We start from the raw sequence: 27649 nt of genomic DNA, 5'->3' as shown, positions 1-27649 counted from the left end.
CCCAGCCTGTCCTCTCTCCACACAAACCTCCCGCTGCCATACTTCTCTCACTTTTCCCCCTTCCCCTGTAAAATCATTTTCCTCTCTCTCTCCTTAGCCTGAGCTACAGCTGGTGCTTTTCATATCACTGTTCAATTGGCCAGTTTTCTCGCCTTGTCTCTGCCTAGTGTCTCCATCCAGAAGGTTGTTCACCCAGATATCCTCCCCTGGCTAGCCCTCCATCCTGACTCACCCGACGTACGTGCAAAATAGAGCAAATGAGTCAGAGAGACAGAGAACAGAAATTAGCAAAACAATGAGGAAGATGGAATTGCATCATAAAAATGTCAAAGGAACACCATTAGGTTCACAAAGTCAAACTCTCAAAAACTGGAAAAATCCAGATTACAGCTGTCTCTGAGAGTTTAGTCCAACCCCCTCTCCTCTTCCCCCATGCAACGTGTATTATGTGACATGATTTAATCATTTGACTGCATACCATTTTTCCCACAGGACTAGCGCCTCATATAGTGTAAACGAAGGACAGTGTCTGGGAATGGAGCTGGTCTCTGCATTTCCTTGACTGCATTTCCATGTGTGACTACAAGCCCTATTTACCACCATACAACCCGAAGAATGCACAGCATTCAGAACCACCAGCTTCTTCATTAGGTTTTCTGAGATGGCTTTACTTCAGCATCGGAGTATTTTGTAAGCATGATTATCATCACAATATGCATTAGAGGCTTCTGGGAAACCGAGAACCTTTTACGATGATTCTCTACATCTTTCTGAATACGCTGTTGGCTCTGTCATTTTTTTCAGAATACTTTGCATTTTAAATAACTGTTTCAGTAGACTTCATCTGCTGTTTTGAGGGCTTGTCACTTCTATACCTCTGTAACCTAGATGTCTCTGACCAGGTACCCCAAAATCAGAAACAATCAGCCAAATGCAGACACGCAAGTAGCTCATCCAGAAATGGCAAAGGAACCTGACAGAGGCAGAGAGAGTTTCTAATTCTCCATAGCTGTAGTTTCTTTACTTAGCTGGGCAGGCTGTCTTGTGTTTTCCCACCATCCTCTGCCTTGTATTTCCACATCCCAACTTCTGCAACAACTGATAAACTTTGGCTTTGCCTGGTATTTGACCCCGAGTGAGTACAAGAGATGAGATCTCCTCCATCTGACAGTATCTAGGAATTACACTGTCATGGATGTTTTACTAATCTTTTGCTGACAATCCTCCACCAAAAAATGCAAGGTTAGTGCATGCCATTTTTCACCGGTATGTGTAATCTCTTACTTTCTAATTAACTTGCTTTGTAAGCTGAAGTGTAGTAAAAATGTTTGCAGCTTTGACACTGGAATTGCCATGATAGTTCCCTGCACAAATTTTGTGCTTACTAGGATTGTAGTTCAGTTACACTTCCTATCAGGAATATACTTCTTAGATCTGATTTTCAAAATTCTGTGTTGGCATTGGCAGCCTTAGTAATCATCTTTACTCTCATTCAGCAGATATGTGACAAGAGAAAAAGCGAAGATTTTTTATCTGCAAAGTACAGATAGAGATCACAGTGTGTATACGTGTTTGAGCTCTTGCTCACCTCTGTAGCTCACAGTGTCAAGGCAAATATTCATTTCAAGTGCCTATATTATCAGTATACTGTGACTTGTTCTCTTTTGGTGCTTCTACTTTTCCCAGATTTCTCTGTTCTGAATCTTCGATATATGGAAATGGAGAAAACATTCTATTAACATGCTTGGCATTTCTGGCTTTATTGCCCCAGATTCCCCATGCCAAATTGCTAGACTAGTTCAAAGGACTATAGTCAGTCTGAAACATTGCCATTTAGTTATGAATTATAGATTGTTCCATGTATTGCACCTGCAGTAATTGCAACTCTTCTGTTAATGCATGTAGGGGTTTGATAACATTTCCTCTTTTTTTTTTTTTTTTTTCTCAGTAATCATTTTTGCATGTTCTTCTATGTGAGACACTTTCATAAGGGAGCATACATTTATATATGCTAGGAGTGAGTTTGGCAAATTGCTGGTTAATGCAAAGAGAGCATACAAACTTGGAAAAAGTTCTCTTCTCTGATGTTTCTTAGAAAAGTCTTACAGGCAACATGTTTTTAAAAAAGCACTTCAAGCAACAGCATCCATGTAATTAATAACAATTAAAACTAATGTTTTAAAAAATGCTGTGTATAATGTAACTGCATATTTTACTGATGGCAGAATTAGGCCTAGAAGCCTTTTTAACCTTTACAGATTTAAACCTGTATCTTCTAAATCTATATAGGACAAATATCCCTTACAGGCCTCCAAAAATTGGGCTGTTATGAAATGGTCTTTGTATTGGAATTCAGTGTTCATTTATTTTGCTTGCTACAAGTTGTAATGAAAACAGAATGTCAATGTTTGCTTTTCCTAAGGAATAGCCAATGTATGTATTTGCTCTTTATTCAACTGTTGCACAAACTTTTCAAGGCCAGAATTACTCATTTAACTTTCTGGGCACTCTGTCTGGAGACTGATTATTCTATCTGTGTCAGCTATCTGTGCATGCTGTTTTCACAGCTATAAATTAGATATACTGTTACAGAGATTCCGACAAAGTGCAAATCTTGGGCTTGAAGCTTGCAGGGTGGTCTTTACACGGAAAAGCCTCATGAATGTGCTGGGTCGGACTGGAGCAGGCCTAGGAGGTGCACGGGCCAAGCAGGCCGTGCAGGGCCACGATTGTGCTCTGTAGCCATGCCAGGGCAAGGCTGCCTACCCCAGAGGCAGGCTGGCATTAAGGCAGCTGGCTGGTAAGAGAGCAAAGGCCAAAGAAAAGGCCAAAGACATGGCCTGCGGCGGCTGGAGCAGTGAGGTCAGCTTCCACCGCTCGCTGAAAGTGCTGTACTTCGAGCAAGAACTGGGCACTGCATCAAACGCAATGTAGGGCTCAGAGCCACAGACATTTGACCCTGTATTGTTTCACTGAGGTAACCCCCTTGGAAAGTGGTTCAAGCACTAATTGCAAATTCATCCCACAACAATTAGGCTTGGCCTTGAAGAAATGTTTGTGACTTTCTTCAAGTGGGATGCTCAATATCAGCAGCAACCAAGCAACCAAATGGCCACAAAAAGCCTACATTGCCAAGCATCTTAGGGACTCAAGACCAATGGGTATTTATTTAAAGTAATGATTTTTGTGGATGCTGTTTCCTCGGACTCTAGCAAGAAAGGAGGGAATCACAATTATGAAGGAATTTTCTAGGCAAATGCAGGAGGACACAAGAGCATATGGAAATAATGAGTTTGTCAGATGGGCAGACATACAGGATGCATCTGGGTTGTATTGGTCAAAAAATCTGGCTTTTCTATTTTAGAAGCCATAGTTTTTGTTTGTAGTAATTTGATAGCTTGTTCTTACCGAGTTAATAGGTTTTACAGTGTTGGAATGGATAGATACATGGCATGTCTACGTGGTTTTGTTTGTTTGGTTTTTGGGGTTGTGCGTGTGTGTGTATGGAGGGGGGGTGTTTTGTTTTGGTTTTGGTTTTTTACCAGAGAGAAAAAGCAATGCTCACATAAAAACCTTCAAATTCAAGTATTGAGTGATGATCCAGAATCACTCCTAGCACAGGCCGAACTTTCACTATGTTGTTAAGCCTATAAAGGTGGTTTTCTTTTTCCTATGGACATGTTGAGAAAGAAGAAAAGTGGAACGGACCCAATAGGTTATTAGTTACAAGCTAGTAAAATAAATCTATTAATAATTTTGATTGTTTTATACAATTGCATTGTAGAAAGCAATCCTGAACAGGCAGGAAAACAGACTATAATCTGAACTAGTCTTTTTCACTTATTTTACTTCTTTGTTACATATTTAAGTTTTCCTTGGGAAATTTGCCCTTGTTTGTATTGGTTCTCAGAATAATCAAGGCAAGTGTTATATAGTTCCTTGTCTCTTTTGATCAGCTAGAGTTTGGGACACACACATAGCCCTTTCAGAGACAGGCAGATACTCTATTTTTCCAGCTAAAGCAGGGTGCAATTGCCTGCCTTTGTGCCAGGCATGCATCATATGTTTGGAACAGGTACGGCAAATCAATTTCCTAACCTTTTGGACTCTCATTGGTTGGTATTTGCTAAAAAAAATTGCAGAAGATGCTTTGTTGTTGCTGTAGTCCTTAGCGGTACTGTGGAATATTCTGCTTACTTACTTCTCTGTGATTACCTTAATGCACATTGCAGTTGTCCTCGCAGACGCACAGAATCAGGGTTTCCTGAAAATGCAGGGTTTCCGGTATACTAATTGGAGATTCTGACACTGGAGACACTAATCATTACTTAGAATCACTTTTATGTCATTTTAAGAACAGATGGAAGTGAGGAATCCCAGGAAGTGATTTTTGCTCCACTGCCAAGGCAAACACATCAAACCACTGATAAAGAGATGAGGTAATTACAATTATTCGTTTCATTCACTGATTTAGCTTAGTCTAACTGAAAACTCTTTTGCAACAGAATGATATCCATTAGATAGAAATTAATGCCATTATCTGAGATGCATTCTGCTGTCAAAAAAAAAAAGCTGCTCAGAACAAGAAAGTGGAGCAGCTGCCACAGAAGCCAGATTTTGAAGCACTGTTTGGGTAGAGAGGTGGTCCTTCTGGAAAATATTATTTTTTTTCCCTATACCCATGACATCACCCAACCTGCAAAGGCATCTGCTTGCCAGATGCTGAAGGGTATTTGGTGTAGTACTATTTATCTGAGAGTAAAAGTGCAAATAGATACTAAAGAGATGGACATGGGCAGAGCTGGTTGAGAAGATAACCCAAGATGAAAAGCACCAAACAGGAACGCACTCTTAATCTAAGTTTTAATCTTTACACAGAGTTAATTTCATCCACTAATTTCTTCAAGCAAAAAGCTTTCAGGTCCTGCAAGGCAGAGATCTTAATTGGATTTGGGGGGTTTCTCGGGACTTAGTCCCAGTGGTGGCTAGCTGATGGGGATGGGGGCACCTCAGCTTGGCTCTTCCAGGTGCTGCAGAGGAGATTGGCGATGGGCAACCTGAGAGCTTGGTGCCAGCATGGGTGGAAAGGGTCGGGGAAGCTGCCGGTGTAGTTTAAACAGAGCCACAAGACCTGCTTATTGCAACTTGTAGGCAAACACCTTTAAGTAAAGTTTGTAAGATTTGAGGAGTGAGTTTGTGTTCTCTGCCGGGTAATGCAACAGAGGCGGTGCAGTGTAAGATGCTTTTCATTGTGCTGCGACTGAGCCAGCAATGTTAATGACACCGTTTACTCCGGCAAGACGTTTGCACATAAAACCGTGGCTTCACCCTTTCAATTTTATCTTTGGACCTTCTTCTTTTGGATTCCAGGCTCTGCCATGCATTCCTGGGTAATTACAGGAACTGCAACGCCGGGTGCTCATTTTCCTGGAGAAAAACCGTGATCTTCGGGGAAAAAAATTAAAAAAAAAAATCAAAAGATTAAAGGCGGTGGGTAGCCTGTGTTGCACGCAGCGGTGAGAGGAGGGCCCCGGCCCGGCCCGGCCCTACCGGGAGGAGCCCGCCCGGCCCCCGCGGGGCCACCGGGGGTCTCTGGGCCAGGGTCCCGGGGCCTCGGGGCCGGCCCGGGCCGGGGGCGGCAGCGGGGCAGCGCAGGTAAGGAGCGGTGGGGCTCCGGGCAGGGGGCTGGGGCTTGGAGGGAGGGGGCTTCTGGGGCCCGGGGAGGATTTGGGAACGGAGCCAGGACTCTCCGGGTCGCCCTGCAGCCCCAGCACGGGGAGCGGGCAGCAGTGGCCGCGGATCGCTGGGCAAAGCAGGGTTATGTGCTAGGGGTGCGAGGCATGCGCCGGAGCGTCTCGCACGGCTCTTTTCCCCCCTCCTCTTTGGATGTTTCAGACGGAGGTAGGTGTGCATCCCAACTCGTATTTCCAGGGAAAATCAACAGAAGTTAAATGCGGTCGTGGCTACTTGGGGAATGAGAGAAGCTCTAAAATCAGGTTATCGCCGTCTCTCTATTCTGTTTCAAACCAGAGTAATGCTTGGAAAAACTTTTACAGCCTCTGCATATGTTCCGTTTTGCTTCGGTTTTCCAGCTATAAATCATCTTCTGCTCTCCTAATAGCACTTAATGCTTGACATGGTATCAAGCATTTCATTGGCTTTCTGTGAAACTGCTTTCTGAACTTTGAGAGCTTAGGAACTGAAACGTAGAGGTACTTAAAAACAAAGTATTTATGCTTTTTTCCTTTTTAAAATGAATGATTTGAGGATTACTGTGCACTTACATGCTTAGGACTTGTGATTTCTCCTGTGTGTATGACTTTGTTTGCCTTACCTTATGGCACTTTTTGTAGACCTCTGTAAATTATGGCATGCGATGTTCCATGAGTCACCATAAATACTTTGTCATTTGTAAAAGGAACGTACTCAGTGTCTACTTGATATGAAAGTGCATCATTAGCTCTGCTGTTACCTTTCCAAAGTTCACTCAGATGCTTTTTTACCACTTATTTAGACTTTTCCTGTATTTTTCTCTTTGCAAATGGAGCTGGGTAACACAAACAGATTTCTCTCAGTTGTGGAGAGTGTGGGTAGAAATAACTGCTTGGGCAGAAAACTCAAATGAATCTCGAGGAGTGGCTTGAATAATTATGCCTGTGTTTAGGCAAACTGCTCTCTGTTTGCTCTTGCACACTGAATCTGCCTGTAAATATCAACTTACCCAGTGCTGCAAATGGCCAGAGCAGCAGCACAAAAACGGGTCTTTTGTTTTTCAGTCTTAAGACAGAAATGAATCAAGTCTTCTCAGTGTCACAGCTCCTGTCAGTTGCCCCGTGCTCTGCTTCTTGGATGTGACCAAATGCGCTCACGCTCACTTGGGGTGGGCAGCAGCGGTCATTTTGATTTCTCTTCCTCGGTGTGAGACAGGCAAGTTCCTAAAACCAAGGATTATATGTAATTAAACCTTCTTTTTGAAAAATCTGAGTTTTTAAAGTGAGTGCCATGATACAGTGACGCTTCTGTGGCACTTACTCTGTGGTGTGAGCCAGAGCTGAAGTGCTGGCACCACTCTTTGCTCCAGATGATAAAAAGGAGCCCGAAGTCCCTTCTCATCAAATTAAGCCTAAGCCAGGGTCTGCTGGAACATTTTAATACTATCTGAACGACATTCCTAAAACCCTTTCTCTGCGTGACCTTGCACTGGAGCCATTTCTAAGATATAGAGTGTAGCGTCTGTAATGCCAGTGGTTTTAGAAGAGCTGCTGCTCTGATTGAATCACAAAGCTCCTGCTCCACAGCACTATCCCCACTCGTGCCATTACTGCTGTTGGCTGAGGGGCAGCAAGGGCTGCAGCTGCAGCTGCTGTAGCCGTGCATTATGGAGGACACTCCGTTTTCTGCTGCTGTTGCATTGGCCCTGGCTGATTCCCATCCAGCGAGTGCAAGGTGGTCTCATAAAGAGGAACTATACCTGTTTCTCTGAGACATTTTGATTTTTCTAGCTGGGCTAACTTGGACAGCCTTTTCTCGCAGCTATTATCAATGTTACTGACTGCCTCGCCAACACTCTCATTTATTCATTAGTGTTTCTTTTTCCCTTACATCTTTCTGCTGTTGAAAGCCTATTTCAACCTATTTCAACGGTGCATTTAGTTGCCATTGTGACGAACAGTACATCGAGCACCCTGGTTTTGACAGACGTGGGTTGCAGAGAAAACTTCCAGGTCCAAAGACACGTCTGTCAAGGAAAGCTCTAGGTGCAAATCCCACCTTCAGCTCTGGTGTATGGCTTTATGTAAATTACCTACAAGAAAGCTTTTTATCTTATTTTTTTTCCCCTTCTTATCAGAACACAACACTCAAATATTACTCGTTATGGCACCCAAATCCGTGAGATTTAAATATGTATTTGGATTCACTTTATTTGTCTTTTCCATTTAAAGCCCTGTGGGCTCATGTTACCTGACTGTACTCCACAGACAGACAGGATGGCAGAAGGTTAGGAATCCCTTAATCAAATACCTTCAGAAAACACGAATTCAAGAAAAAGAGGCTGGGTCTCACAGGAGTCAGCAAAAGGCAGAAGTTTCCACGAACAGCCAACACGCTGGGCACACTCACTGCTGGTCTCTGGCTTCCTCCCTCGCAGGGAACAGGAGAAGCTCATCTCTTACAGGTGTCACCTGCTTGTTGCCTGGTTCAGAGCTGTGCTGAGCTGGGCTATAATTTTTTGATATGAAAACTGAGTCCTTCCTATGAATGCTGTCAAGGATTTAGTAATGTTCTTGCGTGTGTTGACATCAGGTCCTTCCCATGTTTGTTAGCTTGATACTAACTTTAAGATGAAAGCTTATGGGCATTGACAGCGCAGCATGATACTTTTGTGTATTGTATTTCATTAGTATTCGGTGATTCTTTAAAATGGGGTCTTCTGTGTAATATTTTGGTTACTCATTCAAAGGTCTCTGTCACCCAACACCTAGTGCTACAGAATGAAGTGTTACCTTAATGCCTTGTCTATATGGTAACTGGTTGTTACCGTAAGGGAACAACCCTTAGAACCAAAGAATTACAAATCATATCAAGGTCAGCAAGTCCTGTCTTTCATACCTGAAGATCTGTCCTTCTCCAAAGAATTCCTCACTTTATTTCTTTTAGACCTAGCTTCCTTGCAGGTAGAAAATACCATTTTGGACCACTCAAACACTGTCTTCTCAATATCCCTTTTTTTTTTTTTTGGTTATCTTCTTATCTTCAAGAAGTGTTTGGGAACATAAATAATTGCAGCGACTTCTAGCAATCTGCAAATTGCTATATAAGTCTCAAAGGTAGGATTTTTCACAGCCCAGGAGATCACTAGTATATATTACAAATATTTATCTTGGTCTGGTGGTCTCGCCAGCTTCACTGTCTTCTTAGACCGTTCCACTGAAGCCCCGATTGTATTGTTAAGATGCTGTAAGAGCAATTCCATGAAAGGGATGCTAACAGAAACCAAATCATGTTTTATTTCATTTCCTCTCCAGGGCTGGGCTTTGAGCTCTAAATCATCAGCTGATCCAATAGACTTTTGATCTCCTGATATTTTTCTAGCATGTCTAGCAGGAAGCAGAGAGCATGTAGATAAACACACCTGGATCTGCAAGGAGAAACCGTACCCTGCAAAACTGTTTTATGCAGGGTACCCAGGGAGTAATTCTCCTTGGTGGTGGCTCGAGTCTGCTGTGCTGGGAGGAACCGTGCATTGACAGCATCTCCTCTGAGGACAGCAGTATGCCTGACCCTCTGTGGGATGGAGGCTGCAGCTCTGCCCATGGGGCAGCTGGAAGGTCACCCCAGAGGAAGCAGCACCCAGGCTGGGCTTCTGCAGGTGGGGAAGTGGCTGCAGCCAAACACACCCTGCAGGGGCTAGCAGCTCATACCTGCAAGAGCTGAGTGATGCACCCATGCTCCTCTACCCTTTGTTGCAAGCAGTGCTAGGAAATGGCAGGTTATATGGCCAGTACAGGAACAGACCCTCTTTCATTAGAAAAAAAAGGTATTATAATGTGTCCCTTGCAATTTTAAAAAAAATAATTTTGTCTGTGTGTGATTTGAACTTGTGGTGATCTGAATAAAAGGCTTCAAATGGGCAGTCCTGGATTCTGAAAATTTCATATTCACAGAGTAGCAGCTGCTCTGATATCAAGAGCCAATGCTGAGATTGTTATGGAGTGATTATTGTCCTTGGATAACCCCTGGAGACAGCCCGCTTGAATATGGGAGCTGAAACGGAGTCAGCAGACGTGCAAAGGAAGGGAAAATCAAGCCAAAAAACGGAGGGTCATGAGAGGTGAAAAAACACTGTGAGGAGCTCTCAAGAGGCCGAGAAGGACAAGTGTTTTGGAAGGAAGAACTGTTGACAGCTGACGAAAGAAATGGAGTAGTTCAGGTTGTGGGCCCAAACCCAGCACTCTGAGGGTTTGTCTTGGAGCTCCTCCCTTCTAAGATCAGTATATAGACTTCTGGTCATTGAAGCTTCGGGATTTTTGTTTTTCATTTCTGTCTTCTTGTAGGCCTGAAGATTTGATCAAGGTGTGAATTATTCTCTTGCAGGCTTCGGAGATGTTTGTTCATGACATATTTTGACCTAAAATTCTTTATCTTCCACACCCTTAAGCCAAAAATATTAGGGATGTAATATTTTTTAGCATTTCAAGAAGTCCTGAGTCCTGCTTTCATTAATGTATTCAATACTTAGCATAAGTTTAATTCTAAAGTAGCTATAGGTGCCATGTAAGTGCTTCCTGATGCCAACGCAGCGACCTCATTTGGGAACATGGGGCTGTAGCTGCTGAAATGCTTTTAGTCTTGACATGAAACCAGTATTGCATTCAGCCAACAAAGCAATTACAGATGACATTGTGTTTCAGATCAGCGTGGCTCTCTGTGATGTTTGCAATTTAATGGCTGTGAGGTAAAAGGCACTTGGATTGTGAATACATCTTTAAGTGCAAATAGGAAACTTTGGTGTTTAAGTAAACTTGTCTGGGATTTTCTTCACCTCGGATGCATTGGACTGTTCTGCATTTCAGTTTTCAGTAGAAACTGTGTGATTGGGATTTGTATACTGAACAGAAATAATCTAGAAAGTGTTCTTACCAGTGTGCATTATTTTTACTGACATAAAGATCGATTACTCTGGGCATTATGGATAAATAATAATTTTGTTTCAAATATTATTATCAAATATTATAAATGCCACATTGTTGTTTCCTAATCTAAGTATATGGGAGAAAAATAACACTTTGCTTTACCATTGGAGTAACTTTGCAAATGTCTAATCTTTGGTTTTAACTTCTGTTGCCACACAGTTCTGCAGCAGAAACTAATGCACTGCAGAATAGCGAGTTTGTGGCCTCATAACTTGTGTCGTTTGAGGGGAGAGAATGTTTCTGGTTGACTGTCCTCTTCAACATCCTCCAGGGCTTGATAAACACAGGAAATTACAGGGCATGCTGATGTGAGAGAAGAATGTGCAGGGCAGGGAAGCGCCGTGCTGCGTCGCTGGTTCTGACTGACCGGGTGTTCGCATCCTGGTCCAGTATGGGCTATCCTGCCTCAGGCCCTGTTTTTTTTTTTTTTTTTTTTTTTTAAAGAGAGAAGGGGATTAAAGGACACTAGTCTAGTTCTTCATAAAGTGATTGAACAGCTGCCTGGATAGCCAGCTTCTCCAAACAGCCTGCAAGCCATGCCTCAGTCCCCACATCAGCAGCCTCAAGAGTGAATGAAAACAGTGAACGTTATGAAGCTTCCCTCCCCAGAAAGTCAGAGGATGCTTGAATCAATTTTTTAAGTCTATTTCTCACTTTCCTTTCATTTTTCTGTCAGTGTTAGGTGAGGTAATTTTCAGGCTAGAAAGGCAGCATTTAATACCCAGGAAAACGCATACCTTTTCTTGACAGCTCAGCTGGAGACTGCATTTGCTCATCCCCTCCCTTCCCTCCTGATCCCCACATTCCCTTCTGACCCCAAGGAGTAAGGTGCAGTCTGAACCAAGGTATGGACATCCAGGGTACACAAAGCGTTACTGTTACATACGGAATTTGTGGACTACCGTCAACAACCTATATTTGGTTGGAAAACTTTGTGTGTAAAAATACTTTTGCAATACCACCCAGCTTGTAATTTCTGGAAAAGCTTAAGCCATGCAAAGCTTTCTGTGATTACTGCAAGAAAAATGATACTTTGAGCTCACATATGGAAGAAAAAAAGCATCTCACGGTCACAAGTAGCTGTAAATTGTTCTCATTCCTTACTCTAGTCAGCTGCAGAAGCGTTGCCTAGTACTTAATATTTGTAAACTATCTGGACAGCTGATTTTATGGCCATCATTATGCCTCATTGTCTTTTCCTCTTCCTTCCCCGAGACCATGGGGCCCCTGAGTCCTGGGTGAGGACAGGGAGAGCCTCAGGATCTTCTCTACCTGCATCCCTGCAGATGCTGCGCTCTAGGGAAGCTGGTGGGTAGCGAGGAAGGTTTGCTGCTGAGTGTGGCTGTGGCTCTTAGAAAGAAGTGGCTCTGCTGGCACCCCTGGCCCTGAAACCACTGAGGGTGGAAGAGGGTCTGGGACCTGCACGCCTTCCAACATCAGTCCTCCAGTGATTTATTTCTTTGCTTATGGGAAAAGGCTGTGTAAAAACAAAACCTCAAACTGATTAATGGGCTGGGGTGTACAGGGGTTGCCAAATTCCCTCCAGTCAGGCCAGGAACAGCCATCTTGCCCCGATCTCCCTGCACCTCCCCTTGCGGCTCCCAGCCCTGCTGTCTGGCCCCATGGCAGTCTTCCTACCAGGAGGCCCTGCTGGTCCTTGCAGTATCCTCCGCATCACACGAAGCCCCATGAGGTGAAGCTGGCAGAACTGACGGGTGTCTTTCTAGAGAAGCTGTAAAAATAAACCACAGCATCTTCAGATGCTCTCAAACTGAAGGATATGCTCCCCAAATTAATAATACTCAATCATACTGCTTATAGCAAAAAGTCGATTTCTTCTGGTTCTCTCTTGTTTGTCTTGGATATGCAGCAGTAGCTTGTTCCTTTCTTCCTTTTTTCTTGTTCCTTTCTTCCTTTCCCTTATTTTTGATAGTTTTGAACAGAATGTCTTGATGGGTAATCCAGATTTAGGGCAGATAATCTTGCAGTATCAGAGCTCTAAGTAACCCAGGTGTGAGTCTACAGATTGGGATTTACTTTTGAATTTTCATACACTGTGCAATACAAATTATATTAACAGATGGTTATTTATTTAAATCTTACTGCAGCTGTAATCTCCTAGAGGTAGGCTTTCCATAGGTTTAATTTACCTTTGTAAACCAGTATCTCCCTTTTATGTGTGGTACAGGGTAAATTTTTCCATTTGGAGTGCTATGCACCTGTGGTGAATAACAAAATACCTAATGAATAAACTCTTTTTAATGAACTATGATCAGTGAGATCAGACACAGAGGGGGAAAGGTCACTTCACCCCCCACTCCTTTTCCTTTAATTCAAAGAAGGAAAGAAATAACGTGTCTGAAACAACAGCAGTGCCACTCAGGCCAGCAGGCTTTAGGAGAACCAGAAATTAAGGCTTTCAAAACAAAAGAAGTGTTTCAAAGTTTAACGCCAAGTTGAGGCAACTGTCTAACACTTCAGCTCCTTCTAGTACCACCCATCTTTAGGGGAAACGGTGGTATGGTGAGCATTGGCAGCAATACACCGGTTGACCACAGCCTTTGAGATGTCTCGAGGTGAGGTTACTCCTCTGGGACATATCAGCGGCCAGCTCCAGTGAGTGGGGCTGAGACCCCAACCCTGCTGCTGGGGACCAGGCAGGGGTGTCCCCACTTGCAGGCGCCCCAATAAGACATGCAGGTATAAACCCAGCAGGCTGACTTGCCATCACTAGCGTGCTCAGCATTAGGGAGCTTAGAGCTCAATTTGGCATTTTGTGAGTGAGAGTGGAGGTGGCCATCACCTTCACTTTTTTTCTCGATGAGAGAGAAGCGGCTTGGAGGAGCCTTTCCCCACAAGGGAGTCCAGATCCCAAGTGGAGTCCTTTCCCTTTCATAAAAAATCAGCAGACACGTCCCTCGTCACCCCTTTGGCACAGTGATTGTTTTGGGACCTGATGCTTGGTCACAATGAGGCGCTGATGCTGGTTCAGCAGTTTTGGACAAGGCATCCCAAAGCATGTCTGTGGATAAATCCTATCCCTCCTCATACTATGCAGGAACAGTCATGGATTTTTTCCCTTCTCCTTTGTGTCTATATAGGTCACCTCTCTCTCTCATGCAATTGGGTAATAGTCTTACGGCAACTGTAGGACCTGTGTATGTGGAAAAGTTTTCCTTCCTAAAAATAATAAATAGAAAAATAATGCCTTAAGCGAAGTTTAGCCTCACATTACGTGACTAGACAGTGTTATGTGAACCATCTGCAAGTACTCCATGGCCCACAAGCCACAGTTTAAAACTTCTTATGCAGAGCTGACTGTAGGAAATACTTACTCAGAAGAAAAATATACCAGAGCCTCCATATTCTGCTAATAACTAGATGGCTGTGGTGTAGTGTGGTGATGAGATTTTTAAGTTAGTGACAATAATAATAGGAAATGAAGTTTGCTAATGCTCATTAAGTGGTTATTTTTGATTACACATTGCCTATGCAAAGATTTGGTGTGCCTTTGGGTCGTGATGCATGGCAACTCAGCTTATACAAGCTTAAAGAAAAATTGCGATCTAATCTTAATTTTAATGAAGAAGCTATTGGAGCTAAGTTACTTCTCCTAGAAGTTGGGATGAGGACATGAGTTAATAGGTCCTGTTAACAGCACTGCTGTTAAACATTCATGCACCACTGACCAAGTGATAGCCTTATCACTCGCTGTGCTTGATGGGGATAGTATATAGCTAGTTGTGGGTACATAATTCACCTATCATATACTGAGAATCACTTCTTGTTTGCAAATCATCATGAGACATCCACATTGAAATGCAAAATAGTTTTTTATTAGTTACCCATCAGATCTGTACACAATCCATTTTTCCCTTAATCAGATATTATATTGATTTCTGTTTGTGGAGAAGAGAAACGTGTAACGCTCTTCTTTGTGAAGGGACCAAAGGGGAAGGAACCAAAGTTTGAATATTCATGTTCTCTGTTTTGGTAGTGAAAGCTCAACGGCATGTCGTTGTTCACTGTAACGTCTTTATCTCTTTGCTTGTCAGATGCCGGCTTTGCATTTCAGGTCAGCAGCTTTGCAGCTGGGTCACTTTTGTTCTGCAAAATTGTGAAACTCGGGAGACAGGCTGGGTGTCTTGAACAGACATGGGCAGATAGTGGTACAACAGGGTGGGACAGTTTTAAACTAAAAGGGGGGAGATTTACATTAGAAGTTAGGAGGAAATTCTTTCCTATGAGTGTGTCAAGGCATTGGAACAGCTGTGGATGCCCCATCCCTGGAAGTGTTCAAGGCCAGGCTGGATGTGGCTTTGGGCAACCTGATCTGGTGGGAGGTATCCCTGTCTGTGGTGGGGGGTTGGAACTGGATGGTCTTTGAGGTCCATTCTAACCCTAACCCTTCTGGGATTCTTTGAATCTGTGAACAGCCAGGGACACTTCTTCGATCTAAGCAGGAAGATAATTTAAAATGATAACCCATAGATTTCTCCTACTATTCCAATAATCAGTCTCTCTCCTTTTTTTTTTTTTTTTTCTTTTTTTTTTCTTACCTTCAGCTATTGCAGAGTAGAAAACCATGGGAAATTTTAAAGGCCATGCCCTCCCTGGAAGCTTTTTCCTTCTTTTTGGCTTGTGGTGGTCAGTGAAGTACCCCCTGAAATATGTCTGCCGAAAGAACAAGAGCGCTTGCTACCTGGGCTCCAGGGCAGGACTTCAGCGCCTGGAATTTGTTGAGGGGATCATCAAAGCTGTCTTTGCCCTGATTGGTAAGTTAGATGGACTCAAGGAAGAAAGCAAAAATGCAAAGAACTGTGCGTTTTAACACTTTTTTTTTTCAAAGCTTGCTTTCTGATGAAACGTATCTTGTTCTGTGTTTTTTTTTTTTTTAGTTTGTTTGTTTTGTTTATAATTAGTCGTGCAAGACGGATTGCATCATGAACCAGTGCAATAAGCTACTGAGTTTCCTGATCTATTTTTTTTGTTTTCAGTTCAAGAGAGGATGCCATTCTGAAACAGGTCTTTAGGTGGATGCACACTGTTCTGCTCAACAAAACAAACAAACAAAAATAAAATTGTGAGGGGCTATTTGGTATCTTTACATAGACATTTAGGTCAGACTAGGTGCTTTACTTAGCTCCTCCTGGCCTTTAAACTCTATGAATCGAAGAATTAGCTTAGTATTTAATATTAATTACATCCTTATGTAACTTGGTTTCCATCCATAGCACTCTTCCGGAGCTTCTGTAAATCTCCTGGCTCCTTCACAGGTGGTCCATTTGAATGTTCATTTGCTGTTCATCCCTTCAGGGAGGGAAAAAAGTTATTTAGGCAAGAGGCCCTCATGTGCAGGCTGTTAGCACCAGACTGTGGGGGCATTGCTTATCTATTTTTGAATCCAGCCATCCCAACCCACTGCTGTGAATGGTTTCAGGTGGCCTGCCAGCTCTCACATGTTGATAGGCTCCACCAAGCTATGGATAAAATATGCTTTTCATTAACACCATTCGAAAGGAAAAATATTCACAGAAAAGACTGAACTCCAGGTTTCACTGCTGCAGAATTTGTTCAAGGGGGGTCCTGTTTCTCATGCTGTGGTGAACCCACCTGCACACTAAGAGGAGTGTTTAGAGATATGTGCAGCTGGATGGAAATGCCCACTCGTTATCTGAATCCCAGCATGCTGCATGACATCCATCTTACCTTTTTTGAGTAAGTAAACTAAATAACAGGAGGCAGGGGAGCTCAACACATGTGGGCCTCAAGATGAAAAAGATAATAATTTTCAGTATTAAGATCCTATTTTATCTATCTGCTCTTTAAATACTCACAATTCCCTGGTGTCTAATCCAGGTGCAGGCTTTATCCCCATATATTGCCTTCTACCTGGTTTTTCTTCCCCTCTGGAAGTTGTGTCACTTAAGATATATAAACACCGACATGATGCTGTGGGTGCAATATAACATGCCTCAAAAATTATCAAAACCTGAATAATAATGTCTGTTCTGAGGTGTGGGTAAGAACATCTTTCCTACAAATGTCCCAGTCAGTGTCTAGAGAGAGTCAGACAACTAAAACATGAATCCAGTGTTTTTATTTTCACCCTGGAAAGAAAAGCTATTAGTTTGATGTATAGCAATTTCAATTCCAGTCAAAAATGTGGGCAGGAAAGCTTGGCACGGACAAACACTACAAGCAACAGAAGGAATAAAAACTGCCGTTTCTGTGTTAGGAAAATTAAAAAAAAAAAAAGTGGAAAAACACTGCATTTGTTCTGCAGTATATCCACTTATACAGAGGGATGCTGGCACACGCTATGCTAAACAAAATAAATAACTCCAGTGTCTTAAAAGCATAATGTATATTAAGCCCTTCACAAACTTAATTGATCCTATAAAGTATCTAAAAGCAGCTTTCCCTGTTCTGGAGTACTGCATTTAGTTAGCAAGACAACAAGAGGCCAAGGTAAGGGAGGCGGTGGAGCAGCAATGCAAATACTAACTCTGTATATGTCCTCGTGGGACCTTTAACAGCTCTGCATGGCAGAGAGATTTCCTTTTACGGTTTTATAGGAAAGATCTCCTTTGAATTAAGAGTTTGAACTCTGCCATCCTTCATATTGCAGAGACTAAAACGGGAAATCTTTCTTTGGGGGACTTCAGCATGTGTTGAACGCATGTTTGAACCACTGGGAGACAGCTGAAAAATTTAGTCAGTGGACTACCACAATGGCAATTGTTTTTGTTTTTGTTTTTTTTTTTAAAAAAAGGAAGAAAAAAAGCACAGAATTCATTTTCACTTCTGGAACTGCAAGATGCAAATAGTCCCACCAGGAGTGGAGCTGAAGCCTGGTTTCCTATGGCTTTCTCCTTTCTGGATTATGTGATGCTTAATATATGCTTGAGCTTACTCTGTGGTCTTTCCCTCTGCAAAGAAACTTATTTCACCTCTCTTCCACCCGCTGACTTTTTTTCTTGAAAATTTGTAGGACATAAATTTCTTTGAGGCCTCTGTGCTTTTTCATTGGCATTTGGACAACATGTTAAAACCTTTATTGGGAAAGGCTGAATTGGGAAGTCTTTATCTTAAGAACCAGGACAAATAGTAATATTTCTCATTTCACGTGCAGGAATGGTGGCTGAGCAATTTGTTCCTGATGGACCTCACCTGAAGTTGTATAATTATGAGGAAAAGCACTGGGATCACCTGATGAACTGGCAGCATGCCACCATGTATCTCTTTTATGGCATATCAGGCTTGGTCGACATTGTGGCTCACGGTACTAATGCGTTGCCAGTGGCCATGGACAGGATGATGCTTTCGTTAGCAGTTTTTATTGAAGGTAAGTTTACCTCCCCCTGTTGAGATGCCTGTGAAAGTGGCACACAGGTATCAGTCCTTTGGCTGGGATTCTCAAATTAACTTTAGAGAATGAGCTCTATGGGAGATGAGCATTTAACATTCTGAAACATTCAAAAAAGAAAAAAAAATACAACACATTCTTGGCCCTCCTTAAACTGCTAAGGATTTGTCTGCACTGTAGCCCAGGAGCATGGTCACACATTGCACAGGTGCATCTGTGCTTTCCTAAATAGCTAGGTAGTAACAGGAGTGTTATGAGAATATTTTGGGTAAGCACTCGGTAGCTCAGGCATGTGCTTCAATGTATGTACTGAGATGGTATACTACTGTTAGCTGAAAGCCAGCATGTGTGCATCTACCCTCACAGCTGTCACATGTTGGAATTGCACTGTGGACACACTCAATTTGCATTTTCTGTAGGCACAGTATATCTCATGGCAACCCTCTTGTTATACTGCAGAGACAGATGAATAAGACTTCATTAAAGCGTGTTTTAAATAAAAGGTGGTAGAGCTGTAGCTTCCCATATTGCTTCCTGTCCTGAGCTCACAAGTGAAAGCATACAGTACACAGGCATGAGACTTAAAAAATGACTCTCAGCTTACCTGAGAAGGTGATGCTGACATAAAAGGTTCACTCTTTTCTAAAAGCAGATTGCAAGGAGATTGCAAGGAAGGAAAAAATCTTAAACTGTACACTTATTTTATTCCAGGTTTTCTCTTTTGCTACCACCTTCATGGGAGAGCCATGCTGGATATTCATGTTCATCAGTTACTGCTGTTTGCTATCTTTGGAGCTGCTGTTTGCATATTTCTGGAAGTTTTCTTCCGTGGCAGTATTGTACTCGAGATGCTCCGAACAAGCCTCTGCATATTACAAGGCAGCTGGTTCTGGCAGGTGGGTCACTGTTCTACCTTGGGAATGTCTTCCTTCACCAATATTAGTCATCTACTCCTTTGCAGATGTTTCACAGTTGATATAATATGCCTTTTAAATACAGACCTCAAAGGACCATAGAAAACAACACACTCTCAATGTCCCCTTAAAGAGATAAAAGTACATATTATTTCCATTTTACAGATGGTAGGCCATTTTACTTCTCCTGTCTTTCATTTAACTCATAGACTCACAGAATGGCTTGGGTTGGAAGGGACCTTTAACACCATCTAGTTCCAACCTCCCTGACATGGGCAGGGACACCACCCCCTAGAAATCAATACAGAAACTAAGGTGGTTTTGTTGAGCTCTCCCTTGCTATAATCATTAAATGTTCCCTCTGATCTCTGTAACATCCTGTTCAAAATTTGCAAGCCAAACAGCAGTGATTTTATAATCCCACAGTGTTTGCTACTGTGGGAGCAGGGAGTCAATGCCCTGGGGAATACAGGAAAGGAGAGACAAGCAACTCAGTGACATTTTCATGAAGAGGAATGACGGTGCAAATTATTTTTTATGTGCTGAACAGGTTGCCTCTTTTTACTTTCTAAAAACATTTCAACAGTGGCAGACTAGATTCAAAAGGTATTTAAGCTCCCAGTTCTCATTAGGGCATTGGGTGGTGTCCAGTTTATTGTTCTAACAATGTTCTGGCATGTGAGCAGAAGTAACAGTCTAAAGTTGTACATTTTGGACATGCAGCTCCAGCAAGGTAGCTGCCAGGCCTTGGCTTATGTGTGATTCTGCTGGATTAATAGATATTTGATAGTATCCTTTTGCTGTTAGAGAGAATCTCATTAATTGCTGCAACCTTGCAACAGAGCAATAGGAGTGCTGGTGACTCTATGTGTTTGATCTTATAGTAGAGAACCGAGCTCACTCCAGTGATTTTTCTTTCCGGCAAGTCTAGACTGCCTTCCCTTTTTTATATGCTGGCCAGACATGATGAATAAAAACGTTTGCTGTTCCTTGGGAGAACTGGACACTCTGCACCAAATCAAACATTTAAATACTTGCTCTGGCAAGAAGACAGACCTCCTAAACTGTAGTATTTTTCTATAAGTGAACTCAAGAGCCTGATGCTGCAACACTCAGTGTTTTATTTTCTTGTTTGTAAGCTTTTTTATTGTTGATTTGAGAAGCCTTACAAAAGAGGAATTAGATGCAATCACTTATTCTTTGTTGTCTGTCTAGTCTAATTTTAAAACAAGTTATTTCTTTAGCTCCAGGGACAATGTGCTTTTTGTTTCAAAGTAAAAACTGAAGAGCTAAAAATACAAGGGATTTAAGTGTGGCTTTTTAAACACCCACATTAGACTTCAACCATATGTGTGACTGAAAACCACATACTGGCTGCAGCATGACAAATTTGTAGAAGGTAAAGGAGCTTTCTTTCTGCATCATCAACACCTTCATTCAATGAATTCTCTGCATGTAAATGCAAAATGCTCTCCTCCCCTCCTTCTTCCTCTCCCCCTCTTCTCAGCTTTAAAATCCTCAACTAAATGGCTGAGCAGTGACTTTGAAGAGTATCAGACAGCACCGAGAAGTGGTGCTTGTCAGGTCAGATGCCTGACCAGCCATGGGATTACTAATTCTCTAGTTTATGCAGCAATATGAATTTGGTATTCCCCAGCTCTGGCTAAGCAAATCAGCTATGTACTTCACATGAGTTTATAGTCCCATGTGACAAAGCTACATTTTTACCTAATTTCAAAACCTGATGTTTTTCCTGGATGGAAACAGAACTAGGGCTTGTCTTTATTTATTGATTTATTATTCATCTTCTGAACTGTTTAGCACATTCCCAGATGCTGTTGGGAAGAAGCGAGTCAGTGCGAGTGGTTGGGCAGGTTTTCTATGTGGTGATGAGTCTGCAGTTGGGATCACACGTAGCTGAGGATCAGCCCCTTTCCTTATTGCATGTGGTTCAGGTTGCTGTAGGGCTTGTTGGGCCAATCGATCACTCTTTGAGCAAGAGCAGAGGGGCTCTGGAACTGGCTCTGCATTTTCAAAGGCATTTCTGCACAAAGCTGTGTAACATGATTCATCCCATCTGAGTGTGACTGTAAAACTGTTTCTAATATCAGTCAGCACTATAAGCAAATGAAATGTCTGCCTTGTGATGGGTAGCATAATACATGATACAGCACAGGATACACATCAAATGACATTTGCTAAACATCTCTTATTTGATTGCAGATTGGCTTTGTTCTTTATCCTCCAAACGGGAGCCCAGAGTGGAATCAAACAGATCATACCAATATGATGTTCCTGACCATGTGCTATTGCTGGCATTATGCTTTTGCTTTTCTTATACTTGCAGTAAATTACACAATTGTCAGCTGGTAAGTTACTTGAAACACTGAAACTATGGAGAACTTTCTCTTTGCTTTACCAGGAACTTTATTTTTTTGAAGGCTTCACTGGCAAATCAAAAGGTTACCACAAAGCAATTCATTGTCTTGCAAGATAAAATAAAAATAACCATATCTAATCAATGAAGACAACATGGCCCATTGCTTCAGCAGAAAGGGGAAAAACATTATGCAAGTACAGTTCTAACAGCCTAATGCTTCTCATGTAAAATGAGCTCTTTTTGATAGTCTTCCACATTCGTAACTTCTTAATGAGTTAGAAGTTGGGAAGACCTTTTTCTCTATTCTCTCCCAGTGCTCATCTCCTGTAATTCCAAGTGGATCATCAGCAGGCTTCATGACGTGATTATTGGATAGATTTCATTGTTAGTACTTTCCTTTGATCAGACATGATTTTTTTTCACTAGCCAGTTTCATCCCCTAATTTCTAAAGAGAGCCCTTTTCCTTGCCACCCAGTGCTAATTCTGACAAAATTCCAACTGCAATGTGAACTTTGTTGTAAAAATGAGCCTGACGCTACCATGCATGATCACTTTCTGCCTGCAGGATCTTACCAAGCCTTTGCTGGTATTGTCTTAAACATGCTTCTCACCCCTTATTTTACCACTACCATTTTAACAGCCCTATTTAATCATGCTCTGGCCACATGTAGTTCTTGCAGTCTTGTCGTGCACCAAAAAGGTGCTGGTTCTTTGGGGATCTTAGTAAGAAAGGCACTGATACTCCAGGGTTGTTAACTGGTTTGTTGTGTAAAGGGTGGAAACTATAGAAAAGATGACAGCAATCTTACGCCCCTTCTGATGTTGGGAACTCTGGCTGCTGCAGCATTGGTTGACCCCCTCCAAGTTGACCACAGGATGCTGATCGGAGTTCCCATCCATGGGGAAGTTGGCCAGCCTCACGCTGCTTCACAGCTGTGGAGTGCTCTTCCAAGTGAACAAACGCATCAGTCTTGTACCTGTACAACATTAAACTTTCTATACGTTACAACGAGGTTAGCTGGAAGTATATGATCTCACGCAACTCTATAGCAAGAAGCTCTTACCAAAGGTACATACAAGTGGCATTGTTAAAGGCAGCACATACTAATGCCACAGTATGTACTTGGACTGTAAAGTGGTCAGTCGTGCTAACACACAGATCTCTACAGTCAAGGCCTTTGGCTGAACTCTGCTCAGATTCTGCTTGAAATCACTTGTCTCCTCTTCACAGTGTCTTCAGCAGTGGCCCACTACAGGCCTTCATAAGTCAATCATCCAAACTCCCTGATGAGATGCAAGAGTTAAACAGTTTTGTACCCTTTAATAATAGCCAGGTTAGCCTTTGAGTCATGGTTTGATTTGTAATATGCATGACAGCTCTTTCTTTTTTTTCTCCAGGGCAGTTCGGTCAAAGATTAAGCAGTCCCAGTCCATGGAAATGGGATTACTGAAAACATCTGAAAGAGATCAGGAGTCAGAAGATGAAATCTAGTATGAATATGGCTTGATTAGTTTACCTGCTCTACCATTAGGCTAGTTGATACCTCATTTTTCAATTTGTTTACCATCTTATTCACTCTTTACTGCTACTTGCTATGCAAATATCATCCCCTGAGTAGAGTCTACATCTACAGAATTAGATCTTTATTTGCAGAAGGTAAACTTGGTATTGATTTGTGTTGGTTCCTCTAGTACTTTACTTATCACATGCTTCAATGAAAAACAGACATTCAACAAACTTGGACTGGGTGAGGTGGCATTACCAAGTCTGTGTGTTAGACTCATTAAAACCTTAGCAAAATAGTTTCCATCTGCTGCTGAACAAATGGTTGTTTCCGTAATTAGGGTGTCCAAATAAGTGCGTTTGTTGAACTGCAAATAACACAGTGCATAAACAACTCTGCAGACCTGGAAAAGAGTAGAACAACACAGAAAATCATAGTCTTGCAGCTGTCTTGTAAAGCACGTTTGTGTCTTTGCTTGTGGCCTTATGTTAAATGGAAAGAACTACTCACAGCAAAGACCTTCAACATTTCCTTGAAGAGTGTGCAGTGTGTTCACTCCCAAGCTTCTGAAGGAGGACCAGAGGGGTGTACAGTAATTAAAAGTCACCGCAATTATTCCCTCCCTTGCCTAGATGGTCCTGTACACTGCTGCATGGTGAGCACTGGGAGGGTGGAGGTTTCCTTCATAGTTGCTCCATGTCTGGCTGGCCACAGCACTCTCTCAATAATGACAAAAAATACTGCTTTTTTATTATTATTATTGTATTTATTTTTTTCCACTGAACAAGCTGAAGCCAGGCCCAGGGTGCTCTCCCCAGCACTCAGTCTCACTTGGGACGTGCTCCAACCTCCGCAAATGCAGAAGCGAAATAACTGATACGTGGCAGAAGACGGCAGAAAAATGATGCTGTGTGTAAGCACACTGCCCTCATGGGGCGGTCTCCTGCAGCCTGGCTCTTGCTCTCCTGAAGTCTTGCAAAGCCTGGCCTCAGCAGCTGGGCAGCATACGCTCCATTTTCTAGGGTCTGCTGATGGCCATGAGCCATGTTGCGTGGCCGGATGTGGTGAGGTGGTTCTTCTGGAAAATAGCTTCTTCCCTTTAGAATGCCTCTATTAAAATGTTATTTTCTTAGTTGCTGGTGCAGGATGACTTCTGTTCAAATAATACTGGTTTTGGTGCTGCAGAAGTGTTCCTTCTATTATTCTGCCATTTCCATATTCTCTTAAGGAAATGCAGGACTGGGCTCTGGTAGATGAATCAGAATCATTTGGTCTAGCACCTCCAGTTTCCAGTTCACCTATGTTTTTTCAGTGTGAACCAGAAGAGTGAGTAGTATAAAACTACTAATTGCAGTAAGCTGTTTACTTGAAAAGATGAGCAAAAAAAATAATTTAGTTTGTAGCTCAAAGGGATCTGAGGACTCAGAAAAAAAAATACTAAAGGCTTTTTCTAAAGCTATTTCACCTTCAAGGCAACATAAATTTTCACTTCATTTGTAGGATTACCCTTTTTATCTTATCTTTTCCAAGGACAGCTTTCCTTGGCTGTATATGCTGTTAATGCTGAACTTTAGGCATACCAATGCCTCTTTAAAATAAGTAGGGTCATTTATTCTGAAGGAGATCTTCAGAAAGCACTTTGCTTCTCATAGGCAGAAACAACACAAGTCTTTTCAGTGCTTTTCTTGATAAATCCATGTAATGCTGTACAAATATTAAGGTGCTGTATATCTAAACTAAAGGGAAAACCTAACCAGGAAGAAAGCATGATAAACTGGTAGAGCTTTGATCTGTCTTCTTAGAAGACTTCAGGTGGTCATTTTTTAAATTATTTTAGATCTTTGCTAAGTATCATGAAGTGACACTTATAAGTAGGTGTCAGATTATTTTACTGATATAATTAGATTATATCTACTTTGGAAAGCAAGAACAGATGGCTCTGTGTTTAAAAATGTAAACTGGAAAACTGTATATGTATATATATAGCCAAATACCACCATTTTTTCTTAATATTTGTTAGCTCTTCTTTAAAACCTTTCTCTGAAGGATCTTGAAGATTTTGGCAAACTTTAATGAAGTCTGTCTCAGGACATCCTTGTAAGCTAGGTATCGGTATGGCATTTTTGTAGCTCTGTGTCTCAGTTTTGCATTGGTCTTATGGTAAATGCTGAATTAATGGATATTTACTTCCCTCTGCAAATCTAAGTCTTGAGTTTCATTACTGCAGTTCCATTAAAATAAAATTTTCCATTGGCGCAATATAGAAGGAAGATCCATCAGTTTGCTGAGGAGCTTGCCTGGTAATAGCAGAATTGGCATGTCGTTACACCTAGCTGTAATCTGGTATTCATTGCACTACACCACAGTTGTCACTTCGTTGTTGTTTGTTTTTAAAGGGAAGAATTAGTTCCTGTTAGAATGGTTGGGGTGTAAAGCTTGCTGAGAGGTATCCGCTGCATCTCCCTGTGTCGCCCCATGGTGAATCTCCCATAAATGATCAGAGGACTGGACAAATAAGCCCACCAGACACATCTGCTGGTTGTGGTGCATCCATGCCTAGCAAAGATGCCCCTGAAGAAGCCCAGTCAGGAGGCGAATGCAGTCTGTGACCAAGAACGGTAGGATGTGCCAAAAACTTGTTGTGTAAGAGAAGGTGGCATTCTGTTATTAGACTTGAAGAAATGCAAATAAAAGCAGGTCCTGAAGTCTTAAAGAAAGAGCAGTCTCTTGGATTTGATTTTTAATATGTAAAGAACATGCAGAGTGAGCGTTACAGTGTTGTTCTGTGCCTAATATTTTCAGTACCACCAAGGACAGAAACAACCCGTTCCATGCTGGAGTTGAATGAGTGGAGGGAATTTTGACAAGTTTACAAATGCCACTCAGATCTAGGTAGCTGCTCTCAAGAGAACTTAAATTATTGTTAAATATTAGTGCCTTTTAAAAACTAAATGGTAGTGTGTAATAGACAAGATATGCTTGTATTTTTATTTAAATAAAATCAGTTTATTCATCTAAGGTGTCTGTCATGTCTTTAAGGGAAAAACATAATCATTTATGGGGAAGGATGGGGCAGGTAGATATGATACTTTTATAGCCCACCAAGACATTTGAACTAGCTGGACTACACTTCGGGAATTGGCAGTTCTGCCTTCTGCACATTGTAGCATTGGCTCTGGATAAAGCTTGGCTCAGAATGGGGAGTTGTTTCAACCTGGGGGGATGGCTGGGGACCTCATGGTCCCTTCGGTGGTGAACTAAGAGTAAATTTGGCAGTGCAAAAGATTTTAATCCTACATATTCATTCATCCTTCAAACTGAGGCACTAGAAAGCTTTGCTATGCCTGCTACCTTAATGTGCTCCCCACATGGTTCAGCTCAGCTGAGCTATGCCAGCTGGGTTGGGACTTTCTAGTACAGAAGTCAATGGAAGAAAACAGAATAGTTTATCCAGAAAGTCCTTTGGCATGTGAAATAGAAGAAAGCCTGAATTTCAAGGACTCCCAAGGACTGCACAGTAACTGCACATCTGTTAAGAGGGAGAAAGTCAACTGGAAAACTGCTGGGCACTGGCCTTTAAAATCTGTTCTAGGTCAAATATGTGCTTGCCCAAAATATGTGGGAGGAAAAAGCCTAATATTTGTCAAATGGAATAACTAGTCCTCAGATGACTTTTTCAGAATAGCAGTTTCTATCACCTTGCTATTGTATTGTTGCAATTTAGGGATTTCTATAAGATACTGGGTACACTTATGAGAATGGAACTACATTTAAAAAATAGTTGGAAAAAACATAATTATAAATACTACAGAATACTTAGGAATTTGATTCAGGTAAAAAAGCTCTTGTGTAAGGACTAATGCCATTTAATGACAAGATATTCTGCAGGTGATGGTGGCTGAGAGGTCAAAATACGGGCAGGAAATTGGACCAGAAATGGTTATGTCTACACATTATCAGCCATTGTCTCTCTGAAAAGGAGAAAGAGGAAATGGAAAGCAGACTGCATTTATAAAGATCCATGCAACTGCAGAGCAATTAAGCAATTAGAAATCACTCCTAGCATTCAAAGACTGAAGGGTGAGGGAGCTGCACTCATGGCACACTGCTGCCATATCACAGGCAGCCTCCAGCACTCTTTAGGAGGAAAAAAGTTCTCAGACACACTCTGGGGCTTTTATGGCTCCTGTGTGGCAGACTCAGAAACAACCATGCTGAGATCCTGCTCCACAAATGAATGACGGCACGAGAGAAAGCTTGCACTGCTTTGCTGGAGTTTTACTTGTTTGTAACTGTGACTCAGCCAGATGCAGTTGACACATGAAAAAATGTCAAAGATGGTGTTTACTGCTGGCACTGCACTTTATTTGGGCTTGAAAACAAAAAAGAAAGGAAATAAGAAACATCTGGCTCCAATTAAGGCTCACAAGAAATGGAGAAAAGCAAGAGAAGCATATCTAGTCACTCAAGAAGTTTTGTCTCTGTACAGCTGCATCACATACAGATTTGCAAGTAATAAGGTTTTCTTTCAATTTGATTTATCATATAAAAATTGTTTATTATTTTCATAAATAAAAATGTACTATCCTTTAGGATGTATTTATTGATTTGCTTAGGTTTTGTCATCTGTTTCCTTATGCCATTATTATTATTTTTTTATTAAGGCTTATTTAAAATATTCTGGTGAAGTTAGAAGTTCACAATCTTTTTGCTCACGGTCCTATTTCCATTTCCCAGCTGAGAAACCATCTTCCATTTGCAAACCTGGGACTGCAGCTGAAGATTT

General features: G+C 41.9%; 1 protein-coding gene across 18 annotated transcripts; it reads left to right on the top strand.

Moving 5' to 3' along the window:
* Positions 1-455: 455 nt before the first annotated feature.
* TMEM45A (transmembrane protein 45A) lies at positions 456-27619 on the top strand. 18 transcript variants are annotated; one of them, XM_040569923.1, is made up of 7 exons: positions 672-690; positions 15260-15469; positions 17830-18042; positions 18775-18959; positions 21201-21346; positions 22757-22849; positions 27601-27619. In XM_040569923.1, exons 2-7 carry the CDS (start codon positions 15280-15282, stop codon positions 27602-27604), a joined length of 831 nt encoding a protein of 276 aa, XP_040425857.1. In that variant the 5' UTR covers positions 672-690; positions 15260-15279; the 3' UTR covers positions 27605-27619. The 18 variants fall into 18 exon arrangements, with proteins under 18 accessions (XP_040425951.1, XP_040425857.1, XP_040425959.1 ...); XM_040569914.1 differs by lacking the exon at positions 672-690 and adding an exon at positions 1224-1242; XM_040569933.1 differs by lacking the exon at positions 672-690 and adding an exon at positions 4421-4439.
* Positions 27620-27649: the final 30 nt, after the last annotated feature.

The sequence above is a fragment of the Cygnus olor genome, chromosome 1 (assembly GCF_009769625.2).
Source record: "Cygnus olor isolate bCygOlo1 chromosome 1, bCygOlo1.pri.v2, whole genome shotgun sequence".
Lineage (NCBI taxonomy): Eukaryota > Metazoa > Chordata > Aves > Anseriformes > Anatidae > Cygnus > Cygnus olor.
The sequence above is the reverse complement of the archived record's forward strand: the minus strand, read 5'-3'. Positions and strand labels throughout refer to the sequence as shown.

Bases quoted from the DNA above. Each gene is read 5' to 3' on its own strand.
- TMEM45A (XM_040569923.1), top strand. From the start codon at position 15,280: ATGGGAAATTTTAAAGGCCATGCCCTCCCTGGAAGCTTTTTCCTTCTT. The intron at 18,043-18,774 runs GTAAGTTTACCT...ATTTTATTCCAG, and splicing joins GTTAGCAGTTTTTATTGAAG to GTTTTCTCTTTTGCTACCAC. The intron at 21,347-22,756 runs GTAAGTTACTTG...TTTTTTCTCCAG, and splicing joins AATTACACAATTGTCAGCTG to GGCAGTTCGGTCAAAGATTA.